Consider the following 22,823-nt stretch of genomic DNA (forward strand, 5'->3'; position numbering starts at 1 on the left):
TAACACTTCCACAATGGTTACTGGACATCCCTACAGCACTGCACCAACTCACAAGTAATACTCATTCTTCCATCCTTCGTGACAGAGGACTGAAGAGACTCACTTTTGCATGGTGCTAAGGATGCTCCATCCCCATCGCGTCCCTCTGCGCGCTGCAAGGCCCAGCTGGCACTGGGGCAGCCTGCTGGCTGCTGCTCCCTAGCATGGGGAACAGCACGGCGCTGCTTCTGAGGAGAGAAAAAAGGAGGGCCCATGGATACAGGCACCAACGTTTGCAAAGAGATGCAGTGTTCCAGATCGTGCCAGAGAGCGCTGAGTTATCACTAAAGGAAACACTGGGAGCGCATTCACAACATCTGCACAAGCTGCAATTTCTGGGCATATCCAGCTTTCTTATCGTTCAGGTGCAGAAGACAGGCGCTCTCAGACATCACTTCAGGGGGTTGCACCAACACACCTGCAAACCCCAGCATTATTCCAAGGGAAACAGTGTCTTCAGGTGCCACAGTTCAACCCGTGCAAAATTACCGTGCGCAGCCTTAGCTCTTCACCATCATTTCTTCCCCACCCTGTACTGCTGCAGGCAGCTAGAACAAACTTCTCAGCAGAAACCCAGAGCAAACATGGCAAACCAGAACCAGGGACAGATGGCAGGAGGGCAGCGCCCGCTCTCGGCTCCCACCCTGCCCCAGCAGCTTAAGGAGCCTGGCAATGCTGTCCTTTTGCTGCACCGCACAAGCCAACTGGTTACTGAGCTCACTAAGGACCAGCAGGGCTCCCCCTGCTCCACCCCTGCCCCTCCAGAACCAGAGAAAGGAAGAAAACCCAAGTTAGAGAAACCCAGCCATACCTTTCCACGCGCAAAGCAGGAATGGCAACTGCGTCTGTGTCCCTGCTGGGACATGCTGGGGAATGTCTCAGAGGAAGCTCACGTTCCTGGGCTCCTCTCCACAGGGACTGACCCCCTGCTGTTGGAAAGAGCTGGCTTCACTCTTCAACTGCCTCAGTCCCCAAAATCTCCTTTGGTAAACCAACCCTGAAGAAAGAACCTGCAGGGGAAAAATAGGAAAAAGCATTTTCCCAGCTTTCTTCTGCTCTGCAGTTTAAGCTATCGGGCAGGGCAATACTCAAAACCAACTGCTAATGACAACTGTCTCCAAAATACATCCAGCTCCCGTACAGCTGCCATGAGTTCTGACAGCAAGCGTTCTTCTCCATCTCCTCCATAGTTTTGCACCTCGAAGCACACGGCTGGTGTTGCTGTCGTGAAGAAAACTCCTTTTGTCTCACCGCCAGCCTGGACAAGGGCTGACGCAGCGTGCCCACCCCAGCCCAGCTTTCCTGCTGAGACACCCAGCACCAACCCCAGCTCACCTGGCCACTGCTCAGCCGCAGCTGGGCCCAGCTCTCACACACGCCGCAGCGCTGCTTCCAGTGGGCTCTCACAGGAAGATCTCTCCATGAAAGCACAGAGCTCGGTCTCAGTGTGCACCACGCTCACTACAGCACCAGCTCTGCTCCCAGCTGGGGCACAAACGCTCCCAGCCTGGCAACCACTGTGACCTCAGCAAGTGCCTGCATCACCGCTGGGCTTTCATCATAGACAAAGGAGTGGTCACCTCCCACATCCAAAGTTTAGGGAACCTTGAAGTAAAATACTTCAAGGAAATTGCACACACAGATGGCATGTTTTGCTATTCTTTTACACAAAGCAGAAGGGCAAAATGGGAGATACATGCAGCAGCATCAACACCCCACTTGCTAAAGGAATAGAAAGACAAATATCAAAAGTCAATACGTGATTCTGATACAAGGAGGGAAACTAATTTTCATATCGCTTTTTATCATTTAAAACAGGCACTCACAGTGGGAAAATCGTAGGCCTCAAATTCTGACATAAAATAAAGCCACAGCCCTGCCACGAAGGCTGGCTCATCAGCACCCATTACCACAGGAGCACCTGGCAACTCACGCAAAATGAGCCGTGCAGAGAAGACTGCTGCATTTCTTCTTCTCCTGCCCCAGAAATTTGTTTTCCTACCCTAAAAAGGAAAGGACAAAAAACCAGGCAGGGCGCAGGCAGGGCACAGCGCGTGCTGAACCTGCAGAACATTTGACCCTTCCACCGTTCCTCCGAGAGCAATCCAAACCTTCCATATCCACTCCTGCTTTCACCACTGTTCTTACCAAAGCCCTTTTATCAGCTGGGGCTCCTCCCTGTCCTCAGCAATAGCACTCACAGCACACAGATGCATCTCAGCTCCATTTCTTTTCCGCACCCACCCTGTGGGGACCGTGGGTTTCCCATCAGAAGGCTCCACACACACTGCCTTCAGCTCAGTGAAAGGAGGCAGAACTGATGCAGTCGGGCTGTCCAACAGAAATCCAGCTTCTCTTCTCATTCCCACAAGCCTTCCAGCAGAAGTACATTGCCATGCCCTGGATTCTCAGCTGTCTTTTCCACACACTAATCTGTCTACCAACAACGCACACACCGGATCCAAGAAAACAAACAGCTACACTCAGTGATAACCCAGCGCAAGGAAAACTCAGACACAGAACAACCCTAAGTCAAAGCACTACTTCTCCAAAACACTGCCTCAAGCTCCCCCTCAGCTCTTTTCTCAGAAGGCCACTCCTCTGCTTTTTCCTTCTCTTCCTCTGATTGCTTGCACTTCTGTGCAGCCGGAGCTTGGGAGAAAGCTGGGATGTCAACTGCACAGAACTGCCCCAGGAGCCAACAAACAGAAAGCCTGGGCAGAAAGACAGTGCATCAAGTCCAGATGCTTGTTGTGTACCTGTACGTGTCCTTGGTGCCTTCTCAAGCTCTGTCTCCTTCCCCAGCCTTTCTGCATGGCCGTGGTGCACTGGATGGCTACTGGTGTCAGCTTGTGGCAGGGAGAAAGCAAGAAGCACTTGAAGAGCAACTCTTTGGAGGAAGATTTTGGCACAGTCACACAATTCAATTGCCTGTCCTGCCGCCCGACCCATCCTCTGATTTCCCGTTTCCTGTACAGTGGGACCCTTCTGCTGTACTTCACAAGGTGTAACAGCACGCTCCTTGGCAGATTTACATCATGCTCTTTTCCCTGTGTGTACAATCCTCGCTCTTTTCAGATAGTACTACAAGTGTGTAGCATCCCAAATATGTAATTAGCATCTGTCCATGTAATTGAGACTCTTGTCCTGGCAGTTATTTCAGCCTTTTGAGGGGAAGTCCCCTCAGGTAATGGTTGTGCTTCGATTACCTCGTCAGTTGCACCTATTGCACATCCTGCCTTACTGCTGTCGTTGGCAGACCAGGTGTCTTCTGCATCTTCTGAAGGTTTGTCCTACAGGTCTGACCGGCTGGAAGGTGCAGCTTCAGTTCTTTCATAGCAGTCGTGAAATACTGCTTGTCCAGGAGCTCCGCTAAGGAAGAACACTGGGTTGACAGCATCAGTTACAATTATTTCTACATCATCCTGCTCCACCAGGATGGCCTGGGATTGCAGGAACCTTTGGGGTGAGAGCCAATGCCCTCCCTTTACCTTCAGTACAGCAGACACAGCATGGGATATTCAAACTGTCATTCTTTGGGCTAGCATAACTGGAGTGGTTTCCTGAATCCTGAGCACTGGTGCAGCCACCGCCCTCCAGCGCCCGGCCGTCCCTTACTCACCTCATCAGGCTGCTTGGAGAAGAGTGCCCCTGCCCTTCAATAGGGTGCAAGGTTCGGGGCAAGGACTCCCAGGGCTCTTCCTCGTTTTCTATGAGAGCTGATAGCCCTACAGCTTAGGAAATAGAATCATAGAATCACCAAGGTTGGAAAAGACATAAAAGATCATCCAGTCCAACCGTTCACCTCTTACCAACAGCTCCCACTAAACCATGTCCCTCAACACAACATCCAGCCTTTCCTTGAACACCCCCAGGCTCGGTGACTCCACCACCTCCCTGGGCATCCATTCCAGTGCCTGACCACCCTTTCTGAACACTAATACTTCCTGATGTCCAGCCTGAATCTCCCCTGCCGCAGCTTGAAACCATTCCCTCTGCTCCTATCACTAATGACATGAGAGAAGAGGCCGACCCTCAGCTCACTACAACCTCCCTTCAGGCAGTCACAGAGAGCAATAAGGTCTCCCCTGAGCTCCTCTTCTCCAGGCTGAACATTCCCAGCTCCTTCAGCCTCTCCTCAGCAGCCCTGTGTTCCAGACCCCTCACCAGCTTTGCTGCCCTCCTTTGAACACGTTCCAGGGCCTCGATGTCTTTCTTGCAGTGAGGGGCCCAAAACTGGACACAGCACTTGAGGTGCGGCCTCACCAGTGCTGAATATAGGGGAACAATCACCTCTCTGCTCCTGCTGGCTGCACTGTTTCTGATGCAAGCCAGGATGCCATTGGCCTTCTTGGCCACCTGGGCACACTGCTGGCTCCTGTTCAGCCGAGCATCCATCAATACCCCCAGGTCCATTTCCTCTACACAGTCCTCCAGCCACACCGCCTCAAGCCTGCAGCGTCGCCTGGGGTTGTTGTAGCCGAAGTGCAGGACCCGGCATTTGGCCTTGTTGAAACTCATCCCATTGGCTTCAGCCCAGCTCTCCAGCCTGTCCAGATCCCTCTGCAAGGCCTCGCTACCCCCAGGCAGATCCACACTTCCAGCCAATTTGGTGTCATCTGCAAATTTACTGCAGGTGCACTCGATGCCCTCATCCAGGTCACCAGTCAAGATATTGAAGAGGACAGGCCCCAGCACCGACCCCTGGGGAACAGCACTCACGACCGGTCGCCAGCTGGATTTCACTCCATTCACCACCACTCTCTGAGCCCGGCCCTCCAGCCAGCTCCTCACCCAGCCGAGAGTGCACCCATCCAAGCCTCGGGCTGCCAGCTTCTGCAGGAGAATGCTGTGGGAGACAGTGCCAAAGGTTTTGCTGAAGTCTAGGTAGACCACATCAACAGCCTTTCCCTCATCCACCAGATGGGTCACTAGATCATAGAAGGAGATCAGGTTGGTCAAACAGGACCTGCCCTTCACGAACCCATGCTGGCTAGGCCTGATCCCCCGCTCATCCCGCACATGCCGTGTGATCTGCTCCATAACCTTCCCTGGCACCGAGGTCAGGCTAAGAGGCCTGTAGTTCCCCGGATCCTCCTTACGACCTTTCTTGTAAATGGAGTCACATTGGCAAGGCTCCAGTCTTCTGGGACCTCACCAGTGCACAAGGAGCGCTGACAGATGATGGAAAGCGGCTCGGCTGTCACCTCCGCCAGTTCCCTCAGCACTCTCGGGTGGATCTCATCTGGCCCCATCGACTTGTGGCAGGCCAGTTGGAGCAGTAGGTCTCTGACTGTTTCTTTCAGAATCACAGGGGGATTAGTGTGGTCCCCAGCCAAGATTACCAGGTCAGAGAGAGGAGTATCCTGAGGATAACTGGTCTGACTTTTAAAGACAGACGTAAAGAAGGCATTCAGAACCTCTGCCTTTTCCTTATCCTCAGTGGTCACATTCCCAGCCTCATCCAGCAAAGAGTGGATGATATCTGGACCCTCTGGCCACACATCCCTCCATAGCCCACCTTATACCCCCATTCAGCCCCCCATAGCCCCTCCCAAACCCCTCCGTGCTCCCCATAGCACTGTTTCCCCATAACATCCTCACAGCCCTCTATTGCCCCAAATCCCCCATATACCCCAATTCCCCACCACAGCCCACGATATATCCATACACCTCCCTATACCTCACAGCTTTCTGTAGCCCCCACTCCCCCATATCCCTCCCCAGCTCTCCACAGCTCCCTCTCCCCCCTCTATTTCCCCATTATCCCCCTATATCTCTCCCATAGCTCCCTATAGCCTCATATCCACCCCATATTCACAGCCCGTCCCGTATTTATCCCACTTCCCCACATCCCATCCTGTCTGCATCCGCATCCCAGTCCCACTCCCAGCCCCTCACCCCGCATGAAGCCAGGTTACGGCTGCCCAGGCGTCCCCTGTCCCGGTGCCGCTCACCGTTCCCCCAGCTCCGGCGCCTCTGTCCTCAGCACCGCGACGCTCGTGCCGCGGTTCCATCTCGGTGCTTCCGGACAGCTCCGGCGCACAGCAGCGGTGCCGCGCGCGGCGACCCGGGCTGCGGGAGTAGCAGCGCCTGAGGGGAAAGCGGGGCGGCTCCGACCCGGCTGCTAACGGCCGTTCCCGCGCGCCGCGCCTCAGCCAATGGGAGCCGGCGGCGCTGCCACTGACCAATGGGAGCCCGGAGGCAGGACAGAGCTGCACCGGACCAATGAGAGCCCGGGGGCGGGGAGGTGCGGGGCCGTTGATAGGAGGAGCACTGGCATGGGGCGGGGCGGTGATGGGGGCGGGACTTCAGGGTGCGCCCTATTGCTATAGGGGGTGGGAGATGGGATTGGGATTGACAGGTGGGAGATGGGGATGGGATGTGGGATTAGGATGTGAAATTTAGGATTGGGATGTGGGATATGGGATGGTTATGGAATGGGAGATCGGTAATTGGAATATATATGGGATGGGCCCTGGGTATGGGATTAGGTTGGGATGGATGTGGGATCAACAGGGGAAGAGTGTGGGATGGACTGGGGAAGAATATGGGGCCGGGGTGATAATGGGATGGATAAGTGTACGGGGACTGCTGAACCACAGCCTGAACCTCTGACCGGTCACCTGAGGCCAGCCCTGAGTCAGCCATGGGAGCACAGGTGAAGGCAATTCACCTGCGCTGCCGGGAGTGGTGGAGCCTGGCTGCACCCCTCCGAGACCCATTTAAGAGCTGACTGCCAGGGGAGAAGGATCCGTTCTGGTGATCCGCTCCACTGGAGTTTACCACATGAGCCTAAGGTAGGGTGAGTGTCTTTCTTTTCTGTTCTAGTATAACTGCATAAGCCGAGCTCTCGGGTATACTGTGTCATCTGTATATTCATTGATTGTATGATAATGTATGGAATGGATGTGGGGATATGGATTTAGGATGGATATGGGGTAGAAGATGGGGATAGGATGTGGGGGTATAGATATGGGATGGAATCAAGATGGTTATGGGGTGGATATGATGGATATGGGATGGGATTGCTATGAGAGGGGGTTGTAGTGGTTATAGGGCCATAGGGGCTATGGGGCCAGAATGCTGTAGTGACATCTGTCTGCAAAGTTCCCCCTGCAGTGTGAGATGTGGAGCTAAAACCTCAGGGAACACAGGCTTTGTTTGGACATCACGTTTTTGTAAGCATTGGGCGACTTTGCTCATCATCCTGCCACCCTGCTAGTTTGGCATGGCAGGAAACGGCAAATCTATTTTGCTCAGTTCTGTTTAGCAGCAGTTTAAGAAATAGGTGAAAAATTAAGCAGGGACCTGATGACAGATTTGCAGATGACAAGATTCACACTCGCTCACTGACGGGACATCCCGTATCAAACCATGAGTGCAGATACTCTCACGCGTGAACACACACGCAAACACGCAAAACAAGTGTGGACAAGTGAACTATCTCAGCACCTACTGCTGTGAAATGAATGCGTGTTGTTAAAACAGATAAGGAAGGAAGGAGGTGGATGGAAGAAGAGCAAGCTGGCTTCTGCTTACAATTTGCCTGCACCTGTTTACAGCAAATACAAGAAGCTGCCATTCCTCCTCAGGTTGTAATCCAGGCTGACTCCAGTGGGCTGACTTTGCCCTGGCCTCCATTGGCAGACAGCCTCGAGCATTTGGCAGTACCTGGGAGGCATCCCTACCAGAGGAGATGCCCATCACAACCTCTGCCACCTCTCTGGGCAACCCATCCCGGTGCTCCCCCACCCTTACCATAACAAAGGCTTCCACATGCCTGCATGGCACTTCCCGAGTTCAAGTTCTAGGCCGCTGCTCGCTGTCCCACCGCTGCACACCACCGAGAAGAGCCTGGCTTCATCCATGTTCCTCCCACCTGCCCTCAGGTATTGGTCAATGTTCACACTCGCTAAGAATCTCTAATTGCGGGGTCTGAGATGATGGAGATCTGCCGGGTGCTTTTCCATACTGGCCCCCTTGGATGGCCAAACCTGGTTCTTTCCCCCAGCTGCACAAACCTGAGCACTTGCTGAACTCACACATTCCAAACTACCCCCATGGGCCGTGATTTGTGTCCAGATGTACCAGGCTGCCAGGAGACGACTGACTCCAGGATTGGCCCCGGGCAATGGGACACGAGGCAGAAGGCAGGGACAATCAGGGCATCCCCTAACGCCCTTATTCACTGCCGTTTGCTACCCAGACGCAAGCAGGGGCGAAGTACAGAAGGAGAACCTTCACGTACTGGTCCTCCACCTTTTGTCCAAGTGCACCAAGCACTGGGAGGCCTGGCTGAAGGGGAGAACGTGGGGCGTGGGATTTGCACCGCCACAGCTGATACAGGCACTCCTGGGGCTAAGGACTGCCCCAGAAACCAGCACTCAGACTCCAAATGAGCCCAACACTGAGTTTTACCAAGCAGAGAAGGAAGAAGCACGAAGTTTAAGCCTTGCACACGGACAAACTTCTGTGCCAGAAGCTCTCGGTTCTTTTCACAGTGGAGGGGGGCAGCCAGAGGCAGGGAGTGGATGCATGGCACCTTGACTCTGATCAGCAAGGAAAGAAGGAGAAACAGAATGCAAACACGGCCAACTTCTACCAGTTCAAGTCTGCTTCAAGACTCTTGCAAAATCTCAGCTAGAAAAAGTGTCACCTCAACAAAAAAGAAAAAGAACAGTGCTGCTTGTTAGTTTTTAAAACTATTTTTAATATACGATAAAACCACGCAGTCGCACTGTCAGTCATCTCAGATCGTCCCAGGAGGAGCTCATCCACATCCTGCTCACACTTCACTTGAACATCAAGTGGAGCGGGGGGTCGTCTTGCAGATGGAGTGAGGCAAGAATTGCGACAGGATGTTGCTGAATTATGGACTCTTTGCATCGACTTAATCATCCGTTTCCAGCAGATCACAGAGCTCGGGAGGCATCGTTGTGTCCAGCTCATCATCTGAAACCTCTGTCACCAGACTGGAAGGGACCAGCCCTCTCGTGCCATCCGTCAGCTCTCCCAGAAACCAGCCGTCCTCATCCACATCTCCAAAGACATAAACGTGCTGCCCGGCAGTCAGAGGAAGCTCGCTTTCTGGGTCCTCATTGGGACCCTCAAAAGGATTGTAGCTATGGCGAGCTAAGAACCTTCGAACTATTGGTGATACTCGTCCTGGGGAACGGAGGGTGAAGGGCAAATGCTCTGCCGCTGATCCTCCGCTCTCACTTCCAGGGCCGTCCTCTGACGGGAAGCAGCACTCACCACTGTTCCCACGGACCTCTTTCATGGCTTGGAGTTCACGCTCCAGGTCTTCCAGACGAGTCTGAACACCTCTGGCCTCTGGGATGGCAGAACGGAACGGACTGGAACTATTGCTGAGGTTCTTGTTGGCTTGGGCAAGGATCTCTCTCGTTGCCTCTCCACTCTCCACTTCATCTCCAGCTGGAACTCCCTCCCAGCTGGTGTCAGGATGAGCTCGCTCTGCTGCTCTCTCTCCCCTCTTGCACACACTGAAAATGAGTTTCAGAAAGCACTACTCACTGACAAGAAATAAGGGCAAGCTTGGAAGACCTTGCGAATAAATCGTGATAGCATACTGCCAGCAGCTGATTCAGCTGCCCAGGATCCCGGCACCACAAGTGCTTCATTGCCACGTGCAGCAATGGAATGGTTGGGGGAAAAAGACAACTCACAGGCATGTGTTCCACGTCCGCGACGCAGCGACGCAGGCCAGCACCAGCACAGAGAGCAGCACAGCTGAGAGCAGCACCATCACTGCCACGTGGCGCTGCCGCACAGATCTGCCAACAGCAGCCTTTGTGCTTTTCCCTGCATTCAGCCCTGGAAGAAACGACAACGTCCCACCTTACCTTCACCTCATTGCCCTCGGGCCGCTTCGTTCCCAAAAGGACAAAGCTCACAGCCCTCTGGGAACTGGGAGCGGTGAGAGGTGAGCAGCATCACACAGGCCTTCTCTGGCACACGGCTGGAACAACTCTGCACACCCCGCTGAGCTCAGCCATTTTCAGAGAGCCGCTCCTGGCCTCTTTTACAACACGTGCTCTGCGCTCACACGCTCGGGTTCGGCTGCTGACCTGATGTGCGAGAGCAGGCAGGAAGCGCCTGCTGGCACCCAGTGACTCTGGTGACACTGGACAGAAATCTCCTGGCATGCCAGTGGTTTGCGCTGCCTGTGTTTGTCCCTTTAGAAAGACATAGGACAGTCGGATGAGATGTGTTCTCACATCGCACATCTGAGCTGACCCAACCCCGAGCTCAGGCCAAGTCTGCTGGCCTCCGCCCCCCAAATCTACCTGCGACCTCCTCTGCTGCCACGGGCATTTGGGCACTCCCACGAATTGCAGGGTGCCTACCCTCTCACGCCTCCTGAGGAATCAACTCTTAAGCAAGGCCCTCACACGCTGTGCTGTGAGCATCACCAACCATCACATTCCACCATCACAGCCAGGCACCTTGCAGGCTGAAATTCAAGCTCCAACAGGAACACCTCCAGAATCGACATCTGCACACGGTTTCCAGCATTAGCAAAGGCAGCCATCCCTGCTTGGGATGCTCATCCTGCCTTGAACTAGCCCAGCTGCAGGCAGGGCTTTGTATTAACAGAATCGCCACACTTGACATTTGCTGCCATCTGGGTCTCCACAAAGCAGCTCTGACAAGTAATGGTCGTGCTGGGGGAGCAGCTGCCCCTGGGTCTCAGCTGGATGCAGAAGTGGCAGCAGACCATCTCTGGTGCTCCCCAGTGCCTGCAAGGCATCGCGTGGAACAGCACTGCAGCACGGCTCTGAGCAATGCCCTCCTGCTGTGCAGGCTGCACACGGACATCAGGCCTCAGCTTCCCGAGTCTCAGTGAACAGACTGAAGTATACCCACCAGGAGCTGCCACTTCCATTTCCTTCAGCAGCTCTCTCGGATGGTAAGACCCCTGGGAGGACTTTCCTCTGTTGGATTCATCCTTTCCCCTTTCCAGACCTGCACGGAACACATGAAGTTAAATGCCATGAGCACGATGTTTTGAAGACCATTGCTGAGTCAGCGCCATCGGTAAAACAAACCACCACCCCTGGGCATCCACCTGGGCTCCAGCGCAGAAACAAACCAGCGACTGAGCAAAGCCCTCCCTGGGGGCACTTCTGCAAGCCATGAAAGCCATTCAGTCATGCACAACAGCATCACTGAACAGCGGAGCGTACGGGGGAAGCAGTGCCATGAAATGGCACCGAAGCGGGCAGTGAGAGCTCTCCAAGGAATTACAGAGCCGTGACTTACCCATGCCATCCGCCCGGGTTTCGGTCTTGGAACTCAGAGGGGAAGCTGGATCACCTCCTCCACTCACACCTGCAAACAAACGCAGCACAGAGCAACTCTAACTAATCCTCCCAATCGGAACGACGTGGGATGCAATCAAAGCAGGGGATTCCTTCGTGACACTGCTCTCTCCCTTCCACACAGGAGCACCTCGGAAACAGTTCCCAGGTACGCGCAGGGGCACCGCGATCCTACAGAACTTACACCGCGTGGGGCTGCCCAGAGGAACGCCCTCCTGGAGCTCAGCCCTCAGCTCGACTGCGTGGTGCCCGCTGGCTCTGCACAAGGCACCGGGAGCAGCTCAGGGCTGGAGCGGCCAGCAACGACGGCTTTGCGAGGCAGCGCGCTGCACTCTGCACACAGCCTGACCCGAACCTTCCCTCCTCTTCCACAGAGGAAGCAGGAAGTCACACGGAAAGAAAATTAAAGCCTGAGTGAAAACTAACAGCTCTCAGGGACTCAGCTGTGGGATCACCCCGCATCTCAGGGACCAGATTGAAGCTGGGCTTTGGTCAGCCACTGCCTGGAGACATGGCTGGAATCCAGGACAGCTGAGAGACGTTCCCATGGCATGTGCCCACCTCTCTTCCTTACTGACCTGAGGTGATGGAAGGGGCTCAATTAATGGCATGGGGCAAAAGTTCCAAAGCTGCAGAGAGGCCCGGTGACCTGACGGCTGGTATTCCACAGCTTTCAAAACACTTTCCCCAGGCCACGGGAAACAATTCTCAGAGACCTCACAGCACAGCATTCAGCTCCTTCCAATTGTCTCACTGGGAGACCTCTGAGATACAGAGGCAAAGCCAACACGACGCCGAGAGCACAGAGCACCCAGGAAACAACAACACCCCATGCTTCCTGTGGAGAAGAACCCACTGGCCGGTGAAAAGCAGAACCCTTGCTGAACTATCAGCTACACATGAACAAATATCAAGGAAACGAAGCCTGGTGACTTACCTCCAGCATTCCCCTCAGGCTCATGGACAGGATTCCATTCTGATTCGCCAGCAGGGCCTGCAGGCACAAGTGTGATCAGACACAGGTGAGGAGAGCTTCCACTGCATGTGGGGGCCTCCTTTGTAACCCTGGCAGACCTGTAAGGTCTGGCCGTGGGTCAGGGAATGGCACAGCCCAAATACGAAGCTCTGGGCTCTCTCAGCTGAAGAGGGGCAGCGGTGACCTTCCCACCGAAATGTGGCAGCTCTCCCAGCAAAGAAACACTCAAGGCTCATCTGTGCAAGCCCTTCAAGGCACAGACAGACTTGGAAGACCTTGCACCCAAATAAACTACGAGGGCATGAGTGTTTCTGCCTTCAAGGAAACAGACACAACTTAACTCTGGGTTGTCCCTTGGGCACAGGCGTGAAATCTGGATCCAGGAAGTCATCCAGAAAGAGAGCACCGAGCTCATCATCTACAATCAAGAACAGACAAGAGAAGGTCCCACTGCACGGCGTGATCTCCTACCCCCGCAGTAACTGGATGTGGGCTGTGGGATGGGCTGGGAGAAGGACTCGGGTCCCAATTTCCAAAGTTGCAGAGCAGCCAGGATGAGCTGCAGGCTGGCACCTGGCAGGGCACACAAGACTCCCTCCAGGCCACGTGCCGCATCCCTCACGGACCGCACGGAAGAAGATGCAGCCCCTCGGGGCTTTCTTACTGGGAGGGCTCTGATGCACACAAAGGAAGGCTGCACTGAAGCCCTGGAGGAAAGCACATCTGTCTCCTCCTCTGGGCTGTGGGCCGGGGCTCTGTGTTGGAAACTGGGAGTCATCTATGGGGAGTACCACAAGCCTGGGACAGAAAACGCTCACGCGTCTCCAGCACACATCTTCTGAGCTCTCCCCAGGATGCCTCCCTCCCAGGATGAAGGCTGTGCTCCAGCCAGCAAGCAGCAGAGCCACGGCCCGACCTGGCGGCACGGCTGGAGCCAGGCCTGGGGAGCAGCGCTGCCACGGGCTCCTGCCCGGCTCCTGCAGTGCAGCCCGTCACCCCCTGCCCAAAGCCCCCAGCCCCTGCCCTGGAAGGCAGCCCAGGGAAGAGCGGCACAGGGCCGTGGGGACACAGCCCGACTTCTCGCCCCAGTGCTGCTCAGGTTTGGTCCCGTCTCTGCCCACCCACCTGCTCCCGGTGCTCGCCACGGAGCAGCGCAGGTCTCCATGAAGCACACGGCCATCAGGAGGAAGAGGAAGACAAGGCGGGCAGGGGCCATGGCCCCCCACACTCGCACCGTGCTTCCACCACCACCGCCACAGCCACAGTGAGTCGCACAGAGCGAAGCCTGCGGCACGGCGTCACAGCCAGGCATTGTGAGCTCAGCACAGCAGAGGGGCACCGCGACCTCACAGCTCTGGGATGGCAGAGGCTCCCCGCTGGCTGCTCCGCTTGTGATGCACTGTGATTGTGGTGCACCAGGGCCGCTGCTTACATCACAGGAACGCAGAACAGCGGAATGAGTTGGGCTGCAAGGGACAGAACTTAGAAGCTCAACCCGGATGCCCTGGGCAGGAATGCCACCCACTGGGGCATGCTGCCCAGCCTGGCCTTGAACAGCTCCAGGGATGGAGCAACCAGAGCTTCGCTCGGCAAACTTTTACAGTGACACCACGAGGGCGTTATTTCCAGTTCGGTGCCCCCGTGACACCGCGGGCCATTGAGAAAGAGATGCCGTACGGAAATGGGGTCTGGATCAAGGATGCTATTGCACAAGTTGTCCATGCACGTGCAATGGGTAAAGCCTCTCCAGCATGGAGAACGATGGCTGAAATATAAACACAGGGAGGCTGACCTTCCCACAAACCCACCAAGTCAAGCGCCGTGTGCTCTCCTTTTTGTTGGTAGATCTGCAGTTTCATCAGTTTTCCTCCAGTTTTCCAGGACCTTGGCTAAGGACATCCCCTTCCTACACCAGATCTATTTCCCATTTTTAGCGTGCTTCCAAGCCTGAATTTAGGAGTGGAAACTGAAGGCTCGCTGGTTAGCACCTCCCATCCCCACAGTCCCAGTGAACTCACCCACTGCTGGCAGCCGGACGCTTTGGGGCAGGGCTCTGATGGCCAGCACCTGCAGGCTCCCACCCGGGGCTCCAGAAACCGTTGCAGCAGTGGCACTCCTGTCACCTTGTGCTGAAGGAATCGTGCCGCTGCCCCTCCAACATTCTCGGCTCAAGCTGTGACTTCTGCTTTCAGTGGATCAGTCTGTCCTTCACCCTCATTTATTTGCAGTTCTTGAGACTTACAGCTCAAGGTGAGCATCTCTGAAGAAGAACCTTGTTACTCTCAATCCCACAGTTTTTACGAGTTGCCACAACCCCATCCTTACACAGTCCCAACTCAAATTGGCCTTTTTAACCAATCCAGTTTTCTGTGCCTGGTGTCTCTCCCTCTTCATTCCCCCTCTCATCCGGTTATTTCCATGGATTAGATAAAGACATTTTGATCACAAAAGAGTGGCAGCTGGCCATGTCCACTGTGCCGTGGCCATTATTAATTGCCTTCAATCAAGCAGAGCTTTCAAACAATACCTTAGAGAACAAAAGCAGCAACTCGGCATATTAGCGGGAAAGAAATCAAGCTTGACTTCCCCGTATAAAACAAGTCCAGAACACTGCATTAGAAAATACCCAGGCTCCTAAATCAACGGACCTGGGTGATTCAGAAAACAAAGCTTCAAGGTTGGATCTCAAAGCTCCACCTGAGACAAACCCCTTTGAAATCCAACCTATGATACCATAAAAATACAACACCAGGGCAACACACCGTGTTACTGGGCCTGACAAGGTCGCTACACCATTGCATACGGGTTTACAATCCTCCACAGAGGACACAATAAGACAAAAATAAAGATTAAAAGGAAAAACAATAATAAAATACAAAAAAAAGAACAAACAAAAAAATCCAAAGCAAACACAAAAAAGGAGAAATAGGAAAAAGAAGTAAAGGCAGCAATATACAAGGGCAACAAACATTGGAGAGAAAAGCAAAAGAGCAATAAAGAAAACGAAACCAAGTGAACAAAGGAAAGCAAACCAATGTGACCCAATGAAGAAAGAGACAATAAACAGAAACAAAAAGAACCGAAATCAACCAGCAGAACAGCAAAGAAATAGGATTCAGTTTGATGGCAAAGCAAAGGTGACGAGAGACTGCGGTGCAGCCAAAAGCTCAGCATCCGTGCTGGCAGGAGGAAAGGGCAGCTGCTGGGTGTGCTGCACCTCCAGCAGAGATGCACTTCGTCAGCCGGCGCCCGTGGAGGAGTCTGCAGCCGTAATGAGGACAAACATCTCTCTGGAGGAAGGGAAAGCGCTCGTCGTCGTGCCGAGGAGGAGCTCAGGGCAGCTACTGGGCATGGACGCTGCAGCCAGCAGAGGAAAAGCCTTGAGTCCGTCTCGAGGAAAGAGGCGAGGACACCCAGGAGGCGTGCAGCCGGCTGTGCCGTCGAGGAAGTGTGTGTTTCCTGATAGATGAAAAACTGAATATGAGCCAGCAGTGTGCTCTTGTGGCTCAGAGGGCAAATGGGATCCTGGGCTCCATCAAAAGAGGGGTGGCCAGCAGGGACAGGGAGGTGATCGTCCCCCTCTGCTCTGCTCTTGTGAGGCCCCATCTGTAGCACTGCGTCCAAGTGTGGAGCCCGCAGTTCAAAAAGGACAGGGAGCTGTTGGAGAGGGTCCAGAGGAGGGACACTAGGATGATCAGGGGACTGGAGCAGCTCCCCTATGAGGACAGGCTGAGGGAGCTGGGCTTGTTCAGCCTGGAGAAGAGAAGGCTGCGGGGTGACCTCATTGCAGCCTTTCAGTACCTACAGGGAGCCTACAAACAGGAGGGGAATCAACTCTTTGAAAGGGTTGATATGTGTAGGACGAGGGGAAATGGTTTTAAGTTGAGGGAGGGGAGATTTAGGTCGGACATCAGGGGGAAATTCTTTACCCAGAGAGTGGTGAGGTGCTGGAACAGAGAGGCTGTGGATGCCCCATCCTTGGAGGTGTTCAAGGCCAGGTTGGATGGGGCCCTGGGCAGCCTGGTTTAGCATTAAATGTGGAGGTACCCCAGGATGCCATTGGCCCTCTTGGCCACAAGGGCACACTGCTGGCTCATGGCAACCTGTCGTCCACCTGGACACCCAGGTTTTGCTTCCAACTTCTTGCTGGCTTGGTCGGCATTGTGCGAATGGCTTTGCATCCTTTCTTCTTCATTATCAGGTCCCATTGGAGGAGCCAGAGGAGGATGGCGTGCCGCTTCCCGGAGACGCAGAAATGCTGTCCAGGCATCCGTGCTCCAGCGCTTGAGAAGATGTGGAGGAAGATGGCGTACCATAAACCAGATAAGCACAGTCAAAATCATAACACCATGACAGGAACCGTGTTTGAGAACAAGAGAAGAGCTGTAGGAGGATGGGGAGATGCTACTCCATCACATACAAATCCTAGCCAGCTACCTGTGCTCCAGCACACGGGAGGAGCTGTAGGAGGATGGGGAGATGCTACACCGACAGATACAAAGCTTAGCCAGCCACCTGTGATGCTGCACATGGGAAGAGCTGTAGAAGAATGTGGTGCTGGTACCCCAAGGAAGAGAAATCCTATCCGCCCAGCCGTGTCCCTGTGTAAGGGACGGGCTGTAGGGGGATCTAAAGCTTCTAACCAGACAGACACAAATTTTAGCCAGCCACCCATGGTTCTGCACAAGGGTGGAGCAGTAGGAGGATTGGGAGATTCTACTCCGACAAACCTTAGCCAGCCGTCTGTGCTCCAGAACATGAAAGGAACTGGAGCCGGATGGGGGGGCACTTCTCCGACAAATATTAACCTTAGCCAGCCATCTGTGATCCAGCACACGGAAGGAGCTGAAAAAGGATTGAGTGATGGCTACCCAGATAGACACAAATCCTAGCCAGCCCCAGCACATGGGAGGTGATGGAGGAGGACGTGTTGTTCGTGCCCAGAGAAACACAAACCTTCTCCAGCCAGCCGTGCTGCAGCGCAAAGGAGGATCTGCAGGAGGACGGGGTGCTCCCGCAGCTGTTGTGCAGCCTCCTGTGCTCACAAAGAGCTCCTCAGGTGGCAGCTGCAATGGAGGAGGACTCTCTGGTGCCTCCGGGGTTGGAGCAGCAGGCAAGAAAGGCGCAGCGTCCTTGCAGAAAGCGAGCTCTGCGTTAAGCGGTGCAAACCCGGCTGATGAGCACAGAGATGGACAGCAGAGACTTGCGTAAGTGACGACCCTGTCCCCTGGGAAGCACTCGCAACGAGCTGCTTAAGTGCTTACTGGCTTCCTGTGGATAATGGAGAGGATGCGTTCCGGGGGATGGAAGGTGGGACGTGGGGGGGACCATAGGAAGCACAGGGGTTTTGTTTCTCTTCCAGACCTGTTGTGATTTACTTGCGATAAAACGCTTTGTTGGACAACTGTGTGTCCAGCAGAGCGACTGCTGTGTCTTTCAAGATAGCTGTAGCATTCTTCAGCTGTTCCCTCTGAGCAGCGTCCTATGGAATTCATTGGCACGGCTTTGGCTATTTGAGTTTGACTTTGCTTTTTGCCCTTTGGCTTCTGACTGTGTAATTTCTTCTTTTGCTGTCATGTTGTGTTTCCTAGTGACTGGGTAGCAGAAGACATGGCAACCTGGGAATCTTCTGGACAGTGGATGTTTTCGTGTTACTGTCCTGAGAAGGGCAAGCCTAATGTTTCAGGTCAGTCCCGTTTTTAGGAGTGCTGCTACTGTTCAGGCTGCATTTCTATCCTTGTCCACACTGCTGTGCCTCAATGGAAGCACTGCAAGGTGAGGACGTGCCTTGTGATGCAACAGGTAGGGGCACTGGATTACGGTATTTCCTTGGTGTGTTTGCACCCCTGAAGTTGCCCCAGGAGTCCTTTCTGTGTCTCCAAGTAGAGCTGACTGGTCCCAGGCAGTGTAGCAAGGGCAGTTTCTTCTGTAACTCTAGAGGGCAATTTTGTATTTGTGTTGTATTCCCTTTGGAGCATGCTGATTGTTTGCCTCCCTGCAGGCTTTCCAGAGATCTCCCCTGAGGAGCTGTGCCTGGGGTATGACACCTGCAGTGCCAAGGAGGGCACAGGACTCTACGTAAGTATTTGGAACAACTGAGCTTTCTGTGACGCGTTCAGGGTAGCAGTGGTTCCTGTGCTTCAGGTGGCCGCTCTTGACTCAGCGAATGCCCAACTCGAGGGGAACGTAAGAACGCCCTCATACCTTCACTGTTCTGTGCAGCGAGTAGAAAACAGCAGGAGCTGCTGGCCTGAAGGCTTTGCCATCACTGAGCAACCTGATGTGGCCATAGGTGTCCCTGTTCACTGCAGGGGAGTTGGGTCAGATGGCTTTAAAGGTCCCTCCTGACTCAAACAGGTCTATGATTCTTCCTGCCTCTTCCTGATAACTGTGTGGCACAGGCCTCACCAATGATGCAGGTACAAAACGTATTATCCAAAGCAGGAGTTTCTGCTCATGAAGTGGGGCAAGACCTGAATTGTCCAGTCTGAAATTTCCTTGCAGTAGCTCAGATCACTCTTGTTCCCCCTTTTAAAGAAGGAAAAAAAAGAAAGAAGAAAAAAAAAGACCCAAATAAGAAAAAACCAAAAGCCATGCTTAACAAAAGCATGTTTGTGTTTTCCCACATTTAGATACACGCTGTCCATCAGTATGTGCAACAATGGAGAACCAGGCTGCAGGAGCTGAAGGCTTTAAATGCCTGGAGAACAGCATCGATGGTAAGAGTTAAGGAAAGGTAAAATACTTCTGTTCCTGATGTTGCTTTTCTCTTAAATTTGGAGTGAAGGTTTTTCTTAGGATTCCCATTTTAGGCAGAGCTCAGGGTTCAGACTTCAGCACAGATGATTGTTCCGTGCTCAGAGAGCAGACTGAGCCAAAGCAGCGATGCAGATAGAGTCACGGAACAAACTAGAGCAAGGGAGAGAAGAATGAGAGCTCCAGAGGTTCTGGTGATGGCAATTACTTTTTGCCAACAGATTCCTGCTTCTAGGGTGTTTGCAGACAGCAGCCTGAGAGCATTTTGTTTAAAGCTGCCATTGCTTGTGGCCAGCGTTTGGTTCAGTTTCTCAGTTACGTTCAGTTGGTCGGCACACGTGGGTTTTTGCTTTAAGCGTGGATTGAAAGATGCTTGCCTGTGTTGGAATGTAGTTTTCATGGATGTATTTGGAACTTTTTCAGCTACTTTGGAGAGAGAAAGCGGTCACTCCACCATTACCTTCTCTTGGACTGGGAGGACAGCAAGCACCAAGCCCTGGGTTCCCAAGTAAGTTTCTGCATAAGGAACCAGCGATTAAACAGGCGCTGATAAGCGTTCTTCTGCAGCACTGAAACGCAGCAGTGTTTCAGTATGGCAGGTGCACCCATCCTGAGCCTTCCCATCCATTTCCTCACTGCAGGCTCTCCAGCCAACAGCAGCGGTGCTGCCCGCTTGTCCTTGCAAATCCCAGCATCTCATCTGGAAGCGCTCCAGCTGTGGGGAGCTCTGCTGCTGCCTCCAGTCCTCCTGCCCTCGGGGTGACGTCCTCCCACAGCTGTCCCCATTCCGTTGGGACTGGGGATTCTGCAGCTCCATCCGCAGCCTCACTTCACGCTCCTGGAACGGCCGCTGGCCGTGGACTTCTGGGCTTCCGGGCCCTGGGAGCCCTGCTGCGGCAAATCCTTCCAGCACCGCTCCGCTTGCTGTCGCTGCTCCCAAGGCAGCTACAGAACCTTCTCACCCGGGTGCAAGCAGTGCTTCGGCCGCACCGACTGCCGGTGCCTCTGCACACAGCGCCGCGTCCGCGCCTCTGCATCCACACGGCATCAGAGCAGGCAGCTCTGCACACCGAGGAGGGAACGAACGGCCGGAGAGCTGGAACAGTTCAGAGCCAAGTTCACGCTAGGAAAGGTCCCTGAGACCACCACCTGCAGAGCTTTTATATGATAAGGATTTAAGTTAATTCTGAAGTTATATGTCTTAATTCCATAGGATTTAAGTTAATTCTGAAGTTATATGCCTTAATTAAATATAAATAAATGTATTATATTATTTATTTACATATGCCTTAATTAAATATAAATAATTATATTATATTATTTACATAATATATAAATAAAAGTTATTCTGTGACTCTTCCAATAAACAATGTTGTGATGGAGCAGTGAGCTGGAATGCTTTTCTGTGTCTTAAGTTCTCATTTAATCTCTTTAGTCTTCTGTAAATCAATGATGATGCAGGTGTTATAATTAAGAAGCATACAAGAGAGTTTGGCTAAGCAGGTCATTACACCACAAAGAAGAGATGAAGGGCTTACCCTTATCCTGGGCTCACTGGAAAACTCCAAAGGAGGGATCTCCAGAAAGAGATCCTTCCCTGCTGGCAGTCAGCTCTTCAGTAGGATACCTGGGACTAACAGGATTACTGAAACAATGCCTAAGTAATGCTGCACTTCCATGAACAGAGTGCAATCTGCCTCTGCTGACTCAGAACAGAAGAACACTGTTCTACGTCAGTTCTCCCCCATTTTTGAAAGAAATATTTTACCTTTAAAAGGCCTCATACTCCAGTGCTGTACCTGTACTTGGCTCCATGCTCAGCTTTCGGACACAGCTGACCACTCTTCTTTGCACTGCTCTCCCAGATCATACAGTCTGCAGTTTGGGTGCCATGAGTTGTACCTACGGTGGGATTCAGCCATCATTACACATCTCTAAGCTGAAGGCTCTTTCTTGGCCTCTGTCACTGTTCAGTGTCTGAGAGAGCTTCCAGCTGGCAGTTTCACATCTGCCTACACAAAGCTTTGAAAATCACTGCGTTTAGCTGAGTGTCTGACTGATGGAATGAGAGAATATTAAAGTCCAGGCAAGCATCAGACCCAAAGCACAAAAAGGCTCTTTCCAAACCAAGGAGCATCTGGAAGTCAAAACAGCTGATCTCTGAGTAATGCTGTGAACTCTGGGTGCAGCATTTCACAGATAGGACAACAAAATAACAAGACTTGCTACGATTTCTCTTTGTTCTGTACACTTGTCATCTTTGCCTGACTTTGAGAAATTGATGTGGTGAGAGGGATATTATTATTTGAAACTGAAATCAATCAGTGGTTAATAAACCATATCTTTTAGACTGCATCCTTTGGATTTTGCATACTACGGGAAGAAAAAACAAAACAGTTTCTGTGGGCAAAAGTCCACGCAAGAAGGACTTCTTACCATTCGCTTCAGCTCTTCTGCAGCACGTGGTGATTCTGTCCCTTTCACTGTGAAGAATTTTGTTCCCTGCAACCAAAATAAGAATCAATGGTTGCCAGCACCTGACAGAAATTTATTTGTTCTGTGGCACCGATGGATCACAACAAGGACATGTAGTAAGATTCTATGCAGCAATTAAGATGAGCTCTGGGAATGAAGTGTTTGGCAATGCACTTCAGGCTGATTACGAAACTGTAAGTAACAGAACCCAAAACTCCTGAGCAGGGAATTGTACCCTGTTCTCTGCACTACCCCTCCTAGTTTAAATGAGAGCCCTACCAGAAAATTGACTCAAAGCTCCTGCAACAACTAATGACTGCCATACATTCTACCAATTAACGGGGCTTGACACTAAATTCATCACAGAGAAATTGTGCTGAATAGGGGCTGTCACCACAAACTTGCAATTACTAAAATCAATAAAAGATTCCTATCAGAAAGATATTATTAACATTTTACCACTCCACTTTTAAGTAACTCATCACTCATAAAGTGAATGAACGCTGAACTGCTGCTGACAAATGACGTGCTTTCATATTCTGCATCTCAGTGAAATGTCCTCAGCTTTGATCACGGCTGTTGTTAATCCTGATGTTCAAGACTCTCCTTTGCAAGTCCTGGAAAGCAATTCCTGGAATCATTGCCCCTCAGAGCCAAATGAAGAATAATTCTACTTCTCGATTTTTAAGAAATCAGTACTGAGCTCGTTTTCCTAGACATCTCTTCCAAATTGGTAAAGACAACTTTGTATTCTAAAGGTAACAGAAAATGAAAATAAACCCAGTTGGAACTGTCTGACTTCTATTTAATGCCTATGACTTCCTCCTGGATTGCCACTCTCTTGCCCATCTCTCACTGTCTTCCTCTCCAAAAGCTCTGCAGCCATTTGGAGCATGAAAGAACACGGACTGAGAATGCCTCAGTGATGGTGAGGCAGCAAAACAGGTCACAGGACAGAGCCAGTGAGCGGATGAGTGGTGCTGCACCCCAGCCTGCCATCTAATTAGCAGCTCAGACAATGAAGATTTTGGAGCTTTGTCTTCGTACAAGAAAAGCAGTTGGCTTCCTTTTAGAAAAAAATATTTCCGTCACAATTTTTCTTTCCTTCCTGAAATCCTTACAGAAAAAACAAACTCAAACCGTACAGAAATAAGCTTCTCTGATACCTGATCTTCACTTTACTTACTGCCACTCAGTAGAGTGAGTACCAGAAGAGACCTCCTGACCAATGA

General features: G+C 52.5%; 2 protein-coding genes across 5 annotated transcripts in view; one reads left to right on the plus strand and one right to left on the minus strand.

Annotated features, from left to right (window-relative positions):
- The window catches only part of LOC125685995 (uncharacterized), a 107,928-nt gene extending 93,452 nt beyond the window's left edge, over positions 1-14,476 (minus strand). Inside the window, exons 1-4 of one of the 4 annotated variants that reach the window (XM_048929593.1) lie at positions 14,379-14,476; positions 12,322-12,778; positions 11,326-11,394; positions 10,930-11,028 (exon numbers count right to left, since the gene is read on the minus strand). In XM_048929593.1, the coding sequence (XP_048785550.1) occupies positions 10,930-11,028; positions 11,326-11,329 (103 nt within the window). In that variant the 5' untranslated portion in view covers positions 11,330-11,394; positions 12,322-12,778; positions 14,379-14,476. The remainder of the gene's footprint in view (positions 1-10,929; positions 11,029-11,325; positions 11,395-12,321; positions 12,779-14,378) is intronic. The other 3 variants (XM_048929594.1, XM_048929595.1, XM_048929592.1) reach the window with 3 other exon arrangements.
- Positions 14,477-17,218: 2,742 nt separating this feature from the next.
- Positions 17,219-19,879, plus strand: LOC125685967 (nucleoporin NUP42-like). The gene is made up of 6 exons (XM_048929502.1): positions 17,219-17,567; positions 17,952-18,046; positions 18,362-18,438; positions 18,993-19,079; positions 19,540-19,624; positions 19,758-19,879. The coding sequence occupies exons 1-6, from the start codon at positions 17,224-17,226 to the stop codon at positions 19,877-19,879; spliced, it is 810 nt and encodes a 269-aa protein (XP_048785459.1). The 5' UTR covers positions 17,219-17,223.
- The last annotated feature ends 2,944 nt before the right edge of the window (positions 19,880-22,823 follow it).

This window comes from Lagopus muta, chromosome 30 (genome assembly GCF_023343835.1).
Source record: "Lagopus muta isolate bLagMut1 chromosome 30, bLagMut1 primary, whole genome shotgun sequence".
Classification (NCBI taxonomy): Eukaryota; Metazoa; Chordata; class Aves; order Galliformes; family Phasianidae; genus Lagopus; species Lagopus muta.

What these genes read in the sequence shown, in the direction of transcription:
- LOC125685967 (XM_048929502.1), top strand. Translation starts at nt 17,224, where the DNA reads ATGGCTACCCAGATAGACACAAATCCTAGCCAGCCCCAGCACATGGGA. An exon ending in CCTGGAGAACAGCATCGATG is followed by an intron (nt 19,080 to 19,539) that starts GTAAGAGTTAAG and finishes GAACTTTTTCAG; the next exon opens with CTACTTTGGAGAGAGAAAGC. An exon ending in ACCAAGCCCTGGGTTCCCAA is followed by an intron (nt 19,625 to 19,757) that starts GTAAGTTTCTGC and finishes TCCTCACTGCAG; the next exon opens with GCTCTCCAGCCAACAGCAGC.